At 44.4% G+C, this 13,710-nt stretch overlaps 1 protein-coding gene across 1 annotated transcript in view; it reads left to right on the forward strand.

The window, feature by feature from the left end:
- TRIM71 (tripartite motif containing 71, E3 ubiquitin protein ligase) overlaps positions 1 to 4,359 on the forward strand; it is a gene marked incomplete at its 5' end in the record, with an annotated part of 4,500 nt that extends 141 nt beyond the window's left edge. Inside the window, 2 exons of the mRNA XM_009704729.1 lie at positions 1 to 24; positions 2,856 to 4,359. The exon at positions 1 to 24 is cut by the window's left edge and continues 141 nt beyond it. Of these exons, the coding sequence (XP_009703031.1) occupies positions 1 to 24; positions 2,856 to 4,307 (1,476 nt within the window). The remainder of the gene's footprint in view (positions 25 to 2,855) is intronic.
- Between the last annotated feature and the right edge of the window lie 9,351 nt (positions 4,360 to 13,710).

A 13,710-nucleotide genomic window follows, 5' to 3' on the forward strand; every position in this document is an offset into this window, starting at 1 on the left:
CGGGAGTGTGAGCTGCTCTGGAAGGTATGCACCTTACGTTTGTGGTTTGAACTGCTGACAAGTGCCTTTTCAAACTGAAAACATGCTTTTTTCACTAGTACACGGCCAGATTCTGATAGCATCCCAAGGAACACTGCATTGAAACACTACGATTTACCGTGAACACATTTTTCTGTAGGTAGCAGGATGCTGGATTCTTGCCCTGGTTGGTTTCGGGCTGAAGGTATCTCTTAATCTGAGAAACTGGTTGGATTTTCGTAGGGACTAGGGTATCGGCAGAGAAGCTCAGCCCCACAAGCAGGGTAGGCACTCTGCCTGCTGGCTCAGCTCCCGTGCCTCACATCTCCGAGATTGCCTTTAAACACCTGGTTTGAAGAATGTCTTTAAAACCTCTTTAATACGCTGCTGTAGAATTGGGTATGTGGTATATGGGTTTTCATACGTCATCCCACCCACTTCTCATAAACGAAGGAGCGAAGCTGTATACACTGTGGCCTTTTTTAGAAAAACTAGTAGAAATTCTGCAAGACTAACTTCCGTTGTCCCCACGCCAAAAAACTTTACTCCAAATTAAGGTAGCGTCCCTCTCTGATTCTTTTTTTTTTTTTAGTAGTATCAGAAAAGAATACTCTACAGCAAGAGTACCTGCATAATCCCAGACTCCCGCACTCACTTCAGCCATGATACTTATGTGGTATTTTGAGAGGAGGAAAGGAACTAACAGCAAAGTTAGTTTTATTCTGGAAAGGTAACTTAGTGGTCATGGCTTTTCTCTGCTTGTTTGGCACAGATTAGTTTGGATCGGCCCTTTGGGTCCCGCTTGTAGAACTGAGCAGAAACCCAGTCTCTGCTGTTGGATTAGGTCCTTTACATCAGTGAGTCAAACTAACTTGTCCTATGACCACATTTTTGCTCCCCTATACTGGTAATAGCAAAAATGCATGGTCAGGATGGGAAAAAAATTTAGGAGTAAACTGAGAATGCTCCTATAATACGCAGTCGCACCAGATGAAGTGTGGTAAGAAACCAGGAGGTGCTGCGTGGCCACTGCCTGTACTGGCAGAGCCAGGCAGGATGGCATGGCATGTCCGTGTGGTTGGTGAGGCATGTGCTGCCAAGAAGCAGTGCCGTCCTCCTAAAGTACATCTCCCCTGCCTGTTCTCCATCAACATTGATTGGAACAGTAATTTTCTGGTTTAGTATCTGTTGCCAGCAAAATGACCACTCTTAACCAGAGTTTATTGTATGGAACTACTCTAACTACAGTGGGACTAATCCCCAAAGAGAACAAGTTTGGTTTTCTGTAGTTCTTCTATAAATGTCAGTGGCAAGATTAAAAATCTACTTTATATAGTTACTGTACTTCTAATGCTGCTTTTTCTGAGGTATTTGGATTGAGGGAAATGAGTTCACTTTCTACTGTTAGCCTTCCACGAGAAGCTTGGCAGCCTTTTCTTTTGGGGTACTCCTAGTACAGGAGAAGTAACAGCTGCCCCTAAGCTATTTGTATCTCAAGAGGCTGCATAAACGCACTTTACTGGAATGTCTGCACTGAGAGCAAGTTTTCTTCCTGTTATAAAACATTTTAAGAAGGAAACTTGGAGGTGGTGGTAAATCATTCTAGCAAAAAAAGCGCTGTGTGTTAAGCCCTCATGTGAAGAATGTTAGTCAATAATTTTGGGTGCCAAAGCTAAGGCCAAGGATGAAGCTGAGACCTAAGATTAGTAATCTCTTTTGGAAATCCATTGGAGGAAGCATCTCTGACGACTACTTTTTTTTTTAAACAGTCTGGTAAAACCTGCATATCTCAACTGTAAATGAAATAGCATGTTTGTACATTTGATACCCAGTCAGTGTATAACCAAGGAGTCATCAGACAGTGAGTTGTCCCTCATTAAAATACATTGCTGGTAATGTTCTGCAGCCAAGCAGGTATTCAGACATAAGGAAATGTATTCTTGCAACAATAAAGCAATTACATGTTTCATTAGTTTTACAAGGCAGGTGTCTTTGCCAGATGGTCTCAAGTGGTTTTTCACAAATAAGGATAAACATAGGCTTATATAAAGTAGTGACAAACCAATCATTTTTTCTTGAGCTTTAGTCCCCCAAGCAGGGTCTGGCAACAACCTTCTGTGTCATTTGAAGTGACATTATAAAGCATTCTGTTGTAAAGCACTAGCTCAGCGTGACTGCTGGTATTTGCAAGAAAATACTAAAATAATTGGACCCTAAAAATCCCTGGAGGTAGATGTCTGGTGTTATCCAGTCACGTGGAAAGAGTTCTGGCAGGCGGGGGAATGACATGAGCCCATGTGCGATAGCCGATGCCGACTCCTAGCCTCAGCTTTGTGCGATAGGAGCCTACCTTCTGAAATTGGTCTCAGTTCTGGATAGAGAAGTCTCTCGGCCTCCGCTCTTTCTCGAGAGCCAGCAGTAACCTCTGTCCTCCCTGGAGTCTAAATAAGACGTACCTTCGGATGGTCTGTCAAGGGCCTTGCGACTAGAAAATAGAATAGCAGTTGAGGAAGCACATCGTTAGTTAAGCGAGTAACTCTTCCTTTCAAATGGCACTCTTGAGGCAGCAGATCTGTGGAGTAAGAATTTTTCCTGGAAGGTGGGAGAGAATAATAATCCTGACTTTGGATAAATTTTTCCTCATAAATAAACTTTTCATTTCTGCTTGTCTACGTCACAGCTTTTAGAGGCTTGTTCTGCAGTTGCGCATCAACGTGCTGCAACAACTACAAAACTCTGGTTTTTAATGTAGAAGGGTGATGTTAGGAAATACTTGTGTTGCGGGGTGTCTTTCCTGATATAAGTGTGCTTTTCTCTCCCCTCTGTCCCCCCGCAAGGTGGAAAAGATTCGTCAAGTGAAGGCTAAGTCACTCTACTTGCAAGTTGAAAAGTTACGTCAGAACCTAAATAAGCTGGACAACACCATTAGTGCTGTCCAGCAGGTCCTGGAGGAAGGTCGTACCATGGATATTCTTCTGGCTCGGGACCGCATGCTGGCTCAGGTGCAGGAGCTGAAGAATGTGAGAGGTCTTCTCCAGCCCCAGGAAGATGACAGGATCATGTTCACCCCCCCTGACCAGGCGTTGTATATGGCCATTAAATCAATGGGCTTTGTAAGCAGCGGGGCGTTCGCTCCTCTGACCAAAGCCACCGGGGAAGGCCTGAAGCGTGCGCTGCAGGGCAAAGTGGCCTCTTTCACCGTGATAGGTTACGACCACGATGGTGAGCCTCGCCTTTCGGGAGGTGACATGATCTCTGCCGTGGTGATGGGCCCGGATGGAAACCTTTTTGGGGCAGATGTCAGCGATCAGCAGAACGGGACCTACCTGGTCAGCTACCGTCCACAGCTAGAGGGAGAGCACCTGGTATCCGTGATGATGTGCAACCAGCACATTGAGAACAGCCCCTTCAAAGTGGTGGTGAAATCTGGGCGCAGCTACATAGGCATTGGGCTGCCGGGGCTCTCCTTTGGCAGCGAGGGAGACAGCGACGGCAAACTATGCCGTCCCTGGGGGGTTAGCGTAGACAAAGAAGGCTACATCATTGTTGCTGACCGCAGTAATAACCGCATCCAGGTGTTCAAACCGTGCGGGACCTTCCATCACAAGTTTGGCACGCTGGGCTCCCGGCCGGGCCAGTTTGATCGCCCTGCTGGTGTGGCCTGTGACATCTCGCGTCGGATCGTTGTGGCTGACAAGGACAATCATCGCATCCAGATCTTCACGTTTGAGGGGCAGTTCATTCTGAAGTTTGGGGAGAAAGGAACAAAGAACGGGCAATTCAATTACCCGTGGGATGTGGCCGTCAACGCAGAGGGCAAGATCCTGGTCTCCGACACAAGGAACCATCGCGTTCAGCTGTTTGGGCCCGACGGTGTGTTTCTTAACAAGTACGGATTCGAAGGGGCACTCTGGAAGCACTTTGATTCCCCCAGAGGTGTGACTTTCAATCACGAGGGCCACTTGGTAGTGACAGACTTCAACAACCATCGCCTTCTGGTCATCCATCCAGATTGCCAGTCGGCACGCTTTCTGGGCTCGGAGGGCACCGGCAACGGCCAGTTCCTGCGCCCGCAGGGAGTGGCGGTGGATCAAGAAGGGCGCATCATCGTGGCCGATTCCAGGAACCACCGGGTGCAGATATTTGAGTCAAATGGTAGCTTTTTATGCAAGTTTGGCACTCAGGGAAGCGGCTTTGGTCAGATGGACCGTCCTTCAGGTATAGCCGTCACCCCTGATGGCATGATTGTTGTGGTCGACTTTGGAAACAATCGAATTCTCGTCTTCTAATCTGTGTTTGAATTAGGAAGAAACTGTCTCAGGGAAATTCTTCTAAGAGAAAATGAAAGAAAAAAATACAACGTTAATTCAAACCTACCTCATCTTTAATTTTTTTACAGATGAATGTACTTATCTTTTCTGCAGGGAGTGAGCCTGTAAAGTTAAATTCTATCTACCTCAATGTCCTCCCCTCCCTCCCCGGTTTCTCGCCCCCTCCCCATCCCCACACACTCACAGTTCAGAACATTATACCTCTCCCCCCTCGATGGGGTTTCATGCACGAAACAAGTGTTGCTGTGCACATTAGGTGGTTTGTGTGGCGAGTTGTGTAGAGTAAGCCAAAAAAAAAAAAAGAGGCTCTGTGTAACTTTTTAAATGGAAAATCATAGTAGGTGTTTGTAGAGAATTTGTGTTCTTGACCATACTGCAGTTCTGTGGGTGGGGATATGGGAGGGGGGACTGTTTTGTTTTGGTTTTTTTTTTTTTTTTGAATTGCTGCTGCAGCAGAGAACTTTTTCCTGTTCTCCTTTTTATACCTCAGTGCGTTTGATTTACTGGTGAGCACAGCGTCTTGTTCCCAGATGACTTTGAACGTTTTGTGAAAGTGAGTGGGATTCACTCGCCGGGAAGAGCAAGTTTGCATCTTTTTGGCATTTCTGTGTATTTTTTTTTTTCTGAAACACAGTAATCCAACAGCACAAAGTGAAGCTGATGAAAATGCACAAAAATTCTTTAAGTTGAAACCAAATTGTTCATTTTAGTGGCTTAGTGCAGTTGTTGTAAAGTTTAGATAAAAAAAGCAAGGCTTCCTTTAATGTATCCTGTCGTTGAGTATTTCTTTTTACCCTTTTCACCTGAAAGCTAAACTAGTTTTTAAAAAGTTACTCTTTCTTTTATCAGTGCACCTGATCTGGATAACAGAAGAGGTTACAAGGAGCATTGAAAACAGGGAGAATCAAACCCTTTTGATTTACTTTCTTGTGAAATGACTTAGCTTTTTTTGCCCCTCCCCGTGGAGAGACTTTAAGGGAATAATGTTTAATGGATTTGTTAGAACAGAAGTGGTACCTTTTTCCCAAAAGTAAGAAATAAGCACAGCTTTGGAGATTCAGGGTGCGTTTCGGAGAAGTCAACAGGTTTTTTTGTGTTTAAAGAGGATTGCAATAACTCTCTGTGACAAAAAAATGTTGTGTTTTTTTTTTTTCTTAATCTTCTGGCTTCCCCAAAGAGTTGGACTGAAAAATTCAGGAAGGTCTATTGTAGTTTTTAGGGTGGGGTGGACCTGTAGCTCCATGTATCTCTTGCTACAGCTCCAAGTGAAAAGTTACCAGTACCAGCATAAGGCAAACTGCATCAAGATGAGACTTTGCTGCTTTTTTTTTCTAGGGCAGTACCAAAGAATTCTGTGTAAAATAAATGTATATGATCCTTAAAAGCTTGGAGGCAAGGGGAAATTAGCCCTTTCAGGGGTACAAAAACAGCTTTTCTGAGAAGCGGAAACTTTTTAGGAGACTAGAGATCTCTTCAGCAAAATGTGACTTTGAGTCCCTGGAAGTATTTGGTTTTGTTCATTTTTTTTTTTTTTTTTGCATTCCAGTTCAGCTGTTAATGCAGATAGGGTCTCTACAGAGCTGTTGCTTCACCCTCTGGATAAGGCCTCTGGTGGCAAACAGGAATGGTTAAAGTAAGGAACAGAGGGCTTTTCTGTCTCTCCGCAACAGCAAAATTCATGTATCAGTACTCTTAGGCTTGGAAATGCCGTGGGATTTACCTTACGGTTTGCAAGAGAAGATCTCTGAAACATAAACATGGTCGTTACCGAAAAGTCCAAAGAGCCTTAACCATCCTCCAAGGAAAGGGTTCGTCTCTCTGCCAGCCACCATGCACAAAAGTGACCTGAGATTGAAAGGCTCTTTCCAAGTTTGTGAGTAGATCACGAGGTGCACTTTCCTTCTTGCTGCTTTTCCCCTCCGAGGAGTGTTAACTTTCTGGGTTTTGTAGAAATCCTGATGTGTGCAGACAGGTAGCTGCCACTTTAGAGGAGGCTTAAACTAAAGGACCAGAAAGAGACAGACAGATTCATGAGATGGCGAAACCTCTTTTGAAAGAAGGATGAGGAAAATAACCTGAGTTAAATAAGGTAAAATAACTGTGCTGCCTTTCAGCCAAAGCCTCAAGGAAGCAAACTCTTCAAAGCGGTGTGTTTCGCTTAGGCTTAATCTTAGGGACAGCACGGTTTAAAAACAGTCTTTAAAGGATAATCTTTTATACAGATGTCTGTCATTAAACTTCTGTGGCCACTCGAAATATGGGTATGCGAGACAGCTAGTTTACCTTCAAGTTTTTCAAGTTCTGCTTGTGTGCATGCCTCCCTTCTTGGGGGTGGCCTGCAGTTGTGACAGATGTCCGTGTTTGTCTTCTATCATTCAGTCCAAGAATTATTTGCAACTTGGGCTGTGAAAACTAATAGCCTGTAAGATCTAGATACCAAAGAAAACTGGTTTAAAAAAAAAAAGTGTTAATGTTTAGTTGGCAGTGTCCTTGCATTTATCCTATCATGTCTTACTAAAAATGCCAGGTCTCTTAATACCTTGACCAGAGTAGCTGACAGTGTTGGAGCGTGCTAGAGATGCTCTTGTTGCTTTAATGCTTGTTGGGTTCCTCCCTTCTCTGGGGCTAGAAGGGAGTTGGTTTTCCAGGCATTAAAAAAAAAAAAAGTTAAGAGTGCGTTGAGGATTGTGTTGAACTGCAGAAACCTTTTTGCCCCTCCAGCCTGCGCCGCGTAGAAGGTGACAGATGCTGAAGTTGCCCCATGCTATTTTGTCTGGAGCCATTGCACAAACCCCCAGCCCAGCTCTGTCAGGAAGAGGAATGACTTTAATTCTAAGTTGCTGTCTATTTAATTCAGTGGGATTTGCTTACAAACCAAACCTCACGTGTTCGACCTCGCGTGTTGGGGAGCTTTTTTGTTTTAAAAACTCTGTTCTTTAGCTACCCAAAAGAATTCCTTATCTTTGTCGTAGTGCTAAGCACACTTGGTCTCATTGAAAAGTGGTAGCGTAGCTTATAAAATGGAGTGTTTTATATGCAATGAAAATAAGTAGCGATAACATACAATGCCAACATCAGATGCCCCATAGGGGCTTTTAAAAACTAATGAGATTCAAACCTTGCTGTGTTTTTTTCCATGCATGTTCTCAGGCTATGCATGTGCTCAGGTTAATGCCCCCCAGTGTCATTGCATGCATGCAGAGAGAAAAAGCAAGGCCTTGAAGCTGGATTGCAAACTGAAGAAGCATTCGGAGTAATCTTCTTAATTAGTGGAAGTGGCTTGGAGAAGGGCGAGGTGAGCGTGTGCCTCTTTCCCATAGCTCTGATGTTGGGGACCAACAGGTGTAGGTGACAGACCCATCTAGTAGAACTCCCAAAGGAATTTCATTACGCCAGGTTAAACCAGTGGCTCTCGGTAAACTTTTTGCTTGACAAAACGTTAGCAGCGGTCAGGACGGCTGGTTTGGGTTCAGCCTGTGAAGCAACCTTGTCCTTTCTCGGAACTATTTAAGCAGGAATTTCAGTAGCAAACTGAAGCAGACTCAGTGCTTGATAATGCAGGTCCTTCAGATAATTCACTCCTTTTTTATTTAGTACCTTTTAAATATAACTTACTTGAGGAAGCCCATAAACCTTAAACTTGTGAAGAAAGTGAGGGAAGGAAGATGACATCGGAAAACTGATGCGTATTGGGGCCAGACGTAGCCAAGTTGGGAGAAAGAACCAGGCGCTTGGACGTGGCGTTCCCTTGGAATTGCAGGAAAATGGGCCCAGTCTGTTACGTTACAATTAAACCAAAATTGATTTCTGAAGAGAGCAGGCGTGTAGGCTTATCTTGCCATACCTTTGATCATAAGATTTCTTTGTTCAGTTCTGTTTTTTTTTTTAAAAAAAATTTGTGCCAAAGTGTGTTGTTTATTTTTTTTAAAGGAGTGTAAGCCAAATGGTGCCAAAAGGTAATAGGGTATTTAAAAGTAGAGATATTTAGACAAACAGTTTGGAGCTGTATAAAAAATGAACACTGGTACTTGCGTTAGACAAATATTTGTACCTTTGGTCTTTGAGTCCTTGGGAGTTTGAAACCCAGTTTGCTGTGGTACAAAATGCACAACTAGAGATGCCACTATCTATTTTTTTCTTGAAGTTCTACCTCACTTTGCAGAAATAAATCATCTACCTCAATTTAGCATCAGACAGGTTTGAGAAATAATTGAGAATCTGCCTGGGGGAAGGATTCATCCTGCCTGTTGGACAAGCATTGTAATCGAAACGGAGATACTAAGTGTGTACAATGTGGGGACTACGAGCTTTTGTTTGCTTTTGGTTTTGCTGCCTGCCCATGGAAATATTAAGCTGCCCTTGCTAGAGAATCTGTAAATAAAACCGAATGTTCAAAAACCGAATGTTCAGGCAAACTGGACTGAGATACCTGAAATGCTTTTGAGTTTGTTCTGGTTTCACTACGAAGTATGGAAATGTGAACTTTTTTCAGTATTACGACACTACTAGCTGACACGACATACTTCCCGTTCATTTGCAGTGTTCTTATGTCCGTAAGACCTTTAGGTCTTCTCTCTACAAGAGAAAAACTTTTATGCATGCCTACAACTACGTCCTGTTTGGAAAGACTTAACGTTAACGATTGCTGTAAACGCAACGCTATACCAAATGCTTGAAGGGAATAAGATCCTGATTTATTTTTTGACTTGGTGATTGTATTAGTAGCTTTCTTGACTCAATGGGATTTTTTCCACCATGACAAAGCAAAACCAAGTTCCTATTCCTGGAGGGCAGTTTAGGTTCAGACATTCTCAGGAGAGGTAGTTTAAAACCAGTATGTTGGGGTTTTATGCAACTTTAAGTGACGTGCAACATGCCCCGTGTTTTACCTGTGGAGGAAAGTTGCAGAAGCACATTTTCAGATTACTATATTGAAAAACAGAAAACCACAAATCACCAACACACCACCTTTTTTTTTTTTTTTTTTTTCCTCCCCAGCTCATATTAGGGGGTGACAGAAGTGGGTACAGGAGACCCCTAATAACAATAGGCTGTGTTGGGTTTGGTAAATGTTATGGTGGAAAATGTACATTGATGTCTCTAAGTGATCTTACGGGTTAACGAGCCAGACTGGCATCTTTTTCCATCATTGTTTAACCAATAATGGTTCTAAAACAAAAAATGCTTTGTGTACCTGCATGGTCTTAGACCTTCTATTAATGATTGTATCAACTTACAAACTCAGGTAGATAATTTTTAAAGCTCTTTGCATAGAGCCTTACTGACTGAATGTTAAGTGTCTGTGTAGTGATGTAGTTAAGTAATTTCTTTTTGAACTACCAGACTAGTTTAAAACAAAAAAAAAGAAAAAAGTCCTTTTATAGGTTTGTAGAATACTTTTCAGACAATGTAGTAGTTTTTCCTTCAGAGGGAGAGATGTCTGTTTCTGGGTTTTGTTTTTAGTTTCTTTTTCTAAAACGACTAAAAAGTTTTTTAACTAGTTTGTAAGGTGTGCTTAGTCACCGGCGTTGGTGGGGGTTTCTTACTGTATGTGACTCTTGTTTGTACTGTGCATTACCTGTCATGTGCCGCTCAGTTTGTGCACAACTCCTGGGAGTAGCGAGGGTGTTGAACCACACACCTGCAATTGAAGTCAAATAGAAATTGGAAGCCTTGAATAAAATGGAGGTCATCCACATGAAACCAATGTCACAGCTGTGCGTTTTTCTCCCCTTGTTTGACTGTAGGTGTACGGCCCCATCTTGTAGAACTTCATTACTGGTGTGTAAGTAGCGTTGCCTCGGGATCCAGAATGATTTTGTCAGCCCTAGGACGTTGGGCATCTTGAGTCAATTTGGTTTTGTAGTTTTCCTCTTCTGTTGCAGTTGTTTCTTTTCTACTTTAGCGATTAATCATGCTGCTCTCCTAATAATAATAATAAAAAAAAAGGTCTCAGCAGGACAGACAGTGCTCTGCTTTTAATGAGCTGCTGAGAGCGTTTATATCTAGTTGATAATGAGAGAGGCTGTGACAAGAACTTCCATGCTCCAAAAAGGGCATCGCATTTCTACTTGGACAAAAAGTGACATAATTTTTAGATGTCAGATGTTGAGTACCGTGGAGAAGAAAGCATGACAGGTTATGTGCAAACTTTTACATAGAATAAGTGAGCAAAATGTTAGAACCCTTGTGTTAACAGAGGCTTCTGAATGTATCTTTGTGGTCCATAGGGAAGGCTGAAGGATGTAGCAAGGAGACAATGTATCAGCTACTGGCAGCCTTAAAACAAAGTCAGTGTCTCTCTGGACTTTAAAATGTTCCTATGCAGTTTATTTTATTTTTGTTTAATCAAATAAATGTGAGGAGTTGTTTTTTTTCATGGCAAATCTGTGTATGTGTGTTTCTGTATCGCCCAGACAAAGCTGTCTCTTCTGTCAGGCTCAAAAAAAGAAAAAGCACTGGCTTGAATTTGAACCCAGCTGCCTCCAGATGATGACGACTGGAAACTTTAACCAGAGGCACCTGCTTGGAAAGGAGAGAGGAGGAGAAATGTTGGGGTGCTATGGAGAAAAGTGTGGGGGCTTTTTTTTTTAAAAAAAAAAGGCATTTTGATGCAGTGTCACACTCTTGAGTTGTCTCGTCTATTAAAAAAGCAGCCTCCCTGTCATGACTTCGATCCTGATCTCACCACCTGTACTCCATGCAGTTTTTCCAGTATTTTGCTGGAAAGTTCCTGCTTTAACCTTGGTTAGGTCCATTTCCAGGTTTTCATTTCTTCACCTTTGCAACTGTGAAAGTCGTGCTGCTTCTGAGCAGTAGTGTAAAGCAAAGACACCAGAACATTTAAGAGTGTATCGGACATCTTGCAGGAGAAAAGAGGTTCTTTTTCCCTACTACTTTGGAAAATGTTTGAAAAGAAATGGTGATCGCTTCCAAGTGGAAAGGAGGGAGAGAGAAGGCCCTCTGAAGGAGGAGGAGAAGGCTGCTGAGGTGGGTTTCAAGATGACCACTCCCATCAGTTCCCTTGCATTCTCTTGGCTCCTCTCCCTGAAGACAACCAGAACCTGGAAGCTCATTGAGCACCGTGAGCTGGCTCTGGACCCTGCTGAATGTGGCTTGCACCCCAGCCACTGTTGTCTACTTTCTTGCCCAAACCTTTAGTGCCGAGTCCCTGCCAGCACGAGTCCCTGCCAGCACGGGGGCAAAGGAGGCTGAGACAGCAACAGGGGTGGTGGTGCTTGGAGAGGCGGGGGAAAGGGAGTGCGACCCCAACCTGTGCCTCACTGCAGGGGCGGGGGGAGATGTGGGAGTCAAGGGCAGGGTAGGAGAAGAGGGACAGGTACCCATGGCCCAAACCACAATAATGAACGTTATTGACTTTACCAACTTAACACAGAGCCGGTGCTGCTCCTGCTCCTTTTACCACAGGACAGCTTGCAGTTTTACGTGACCGTCACTTCTTTACTATCATCAGCACCTAAAAGCAGCAGAGGGAGAAGTTAAAGGTGGACCGTGACTCTGCGGCAAGACCTGAGAGGAGACAGGGCCTTGACTGCTCCCTTCTTCATGTGTTTTGGTATTTTATTTCCCCCCCTCCCTCTGTTAATGGTAAATCTGAAAAGCTGTCAGTGACCACTGCTCACCCCTCTCTCCCGCTACAAGCAAAGGGGCTGGAAATAATCCCAGCCCTGCTCTGGTCCCTGCAGCGGCCTTAGGGCAAAAGAGGGGTGAGGGTGAGGGGAGAGCTGGGGCCGAAGGCTTCTGCTCCCCTGGAAATGGAGTTGTGGGAAGATGTGAGATGGGGGCTGGGGGGAACAACGAGGGGCTGCATCCTGCCTGGAGGGGAGCCCCAGGCAGTGCTGAGCAGCTTTTGCATGTGAATGCCCCACATTCCTTGGGGGGGGAAGGGGAGGGAAGAATCTTCTCTATTCAGGGGCTGGGACCACACAGCAAGCTTCCTGAACCCTTTTGGTTTTTTTTTTGGTATTGAATCAGTCAATCTACTTTGACTTGAGGGATGTGCCAGCTCCCTTTCTCCCTTCTTTCAGACAGGTGAGCTCTACATCCTTTTTCCTGATTTTTTTTTTTTTTTTTTTAAAAATTCCTAATAGCCCAAAACGGCTTGCCCCTACCCGAGAGCAAAGTGGATGAAATATTACCCTGAAAGCCTTGAAAAGTAGCGAGGACAGTTTGAGCTTTCTGCTGTACTGCTTCATCACGGCCACGTTCCTGCACACGCTCGCGCTCTTGTACTCATTCTACAACTTGCAGCTTGTTTAATAAACATAACTGGTTGTCTTCTGCTGGCAGTTGTGGCTTGTTTGGTCAAGCCCATCTGCCTTACAGGCCCTGCAATCCCAGGTGGCCACTTGGAAAAGTGACCTCTCTGCTTGGGACTGGAGGCAAAGTACAAGCCCAGCAGCACAAGGAGATACGGTGTGAGCCCAGCTCTACCCCGGAGATTATCTGGGCAAAGTCTCAGAATAGCTGAAATGGCCCAAAATGGCCAGGGAGGGATGTGAAGAGAGCTGCTACGCTCCATGCTGGGCTGATTAGCTTATGCCTGGATTAAATCCCGAGGCAAATAGCTCAGCTCTTCTCCTCTGCTCACAATAAGTAACCAGAGGGTCCTTGCACATGCTGGTATCTTACCTCTTGGTTTGAGCAAAAGGCAGAAAAATTTTTGAAAGAAAGAGTTATTCCTCTACAGTAGAAACTGCATTTCAAATAAAATGAGAAAAAAACCCACCTTTTTCTTAGCGCCAGGCACTCTTCCACTCTACCTGCACCATTACCCTCCCCTTAGTACAAAGGAAAAACCAGGGAGACACAAAACCAACACCAGACTGACCTTTTGCAAGGGTGGTTTGTACTAATTCGGTACAAACCCAAGCCAACGGAGTCACTACCGCCTGGCAGCGACCGCAGTGCAGTGTTGGCCCTCAGTGGGGCCTTACACCACCACCTCTCGGCTCCTGTGACCGCCTAACCCTCCCAGGCCAGCAGCACCGCTGCTAGTTTTAAGGCAGACGGAAAGATGATTTGAAAGACATCGCTATAACATCAGGCACTGGGGCCTTGCCCACTTAACACTGTAGCTGTGCTATTTGCACTTAAAATAATCTTAATAAGGTAACCACAGGAAACTTGGGGGTGGGGGAGGAGGGGGCACAAACCTCTTTCACCCTTGGCTACGACCAGCAGGGAAAAAAGCTCCTTTCCTTGCACCTAAGGCACTTGACTTGCATATGCCCCACACACAGACGTTAGACCTGAGCCTCTTCTCTGAGGAATACAAAACCATAGCTCACACGTGTCAAAAGCCAGCAGCCAACCCACCAGCTCAACTGCTACTTCAGCA

The sequence above is a fragment of the Cariama cristata genome, unplaced genomic scaffold (genome assembly GCF_000690535.1).
Source record: "Cariama cristata isolate BGI_N322 unplaced genomic scaffold, ASM69053v1 scaffold6047, whole genome shotgun sequence".
NCBI classification, from domain to species: Eukaryota; Metazoa; Chordata; class Aves; order Cariamiformes; family Cariamidae; genus Cariama; species Cariama cristata.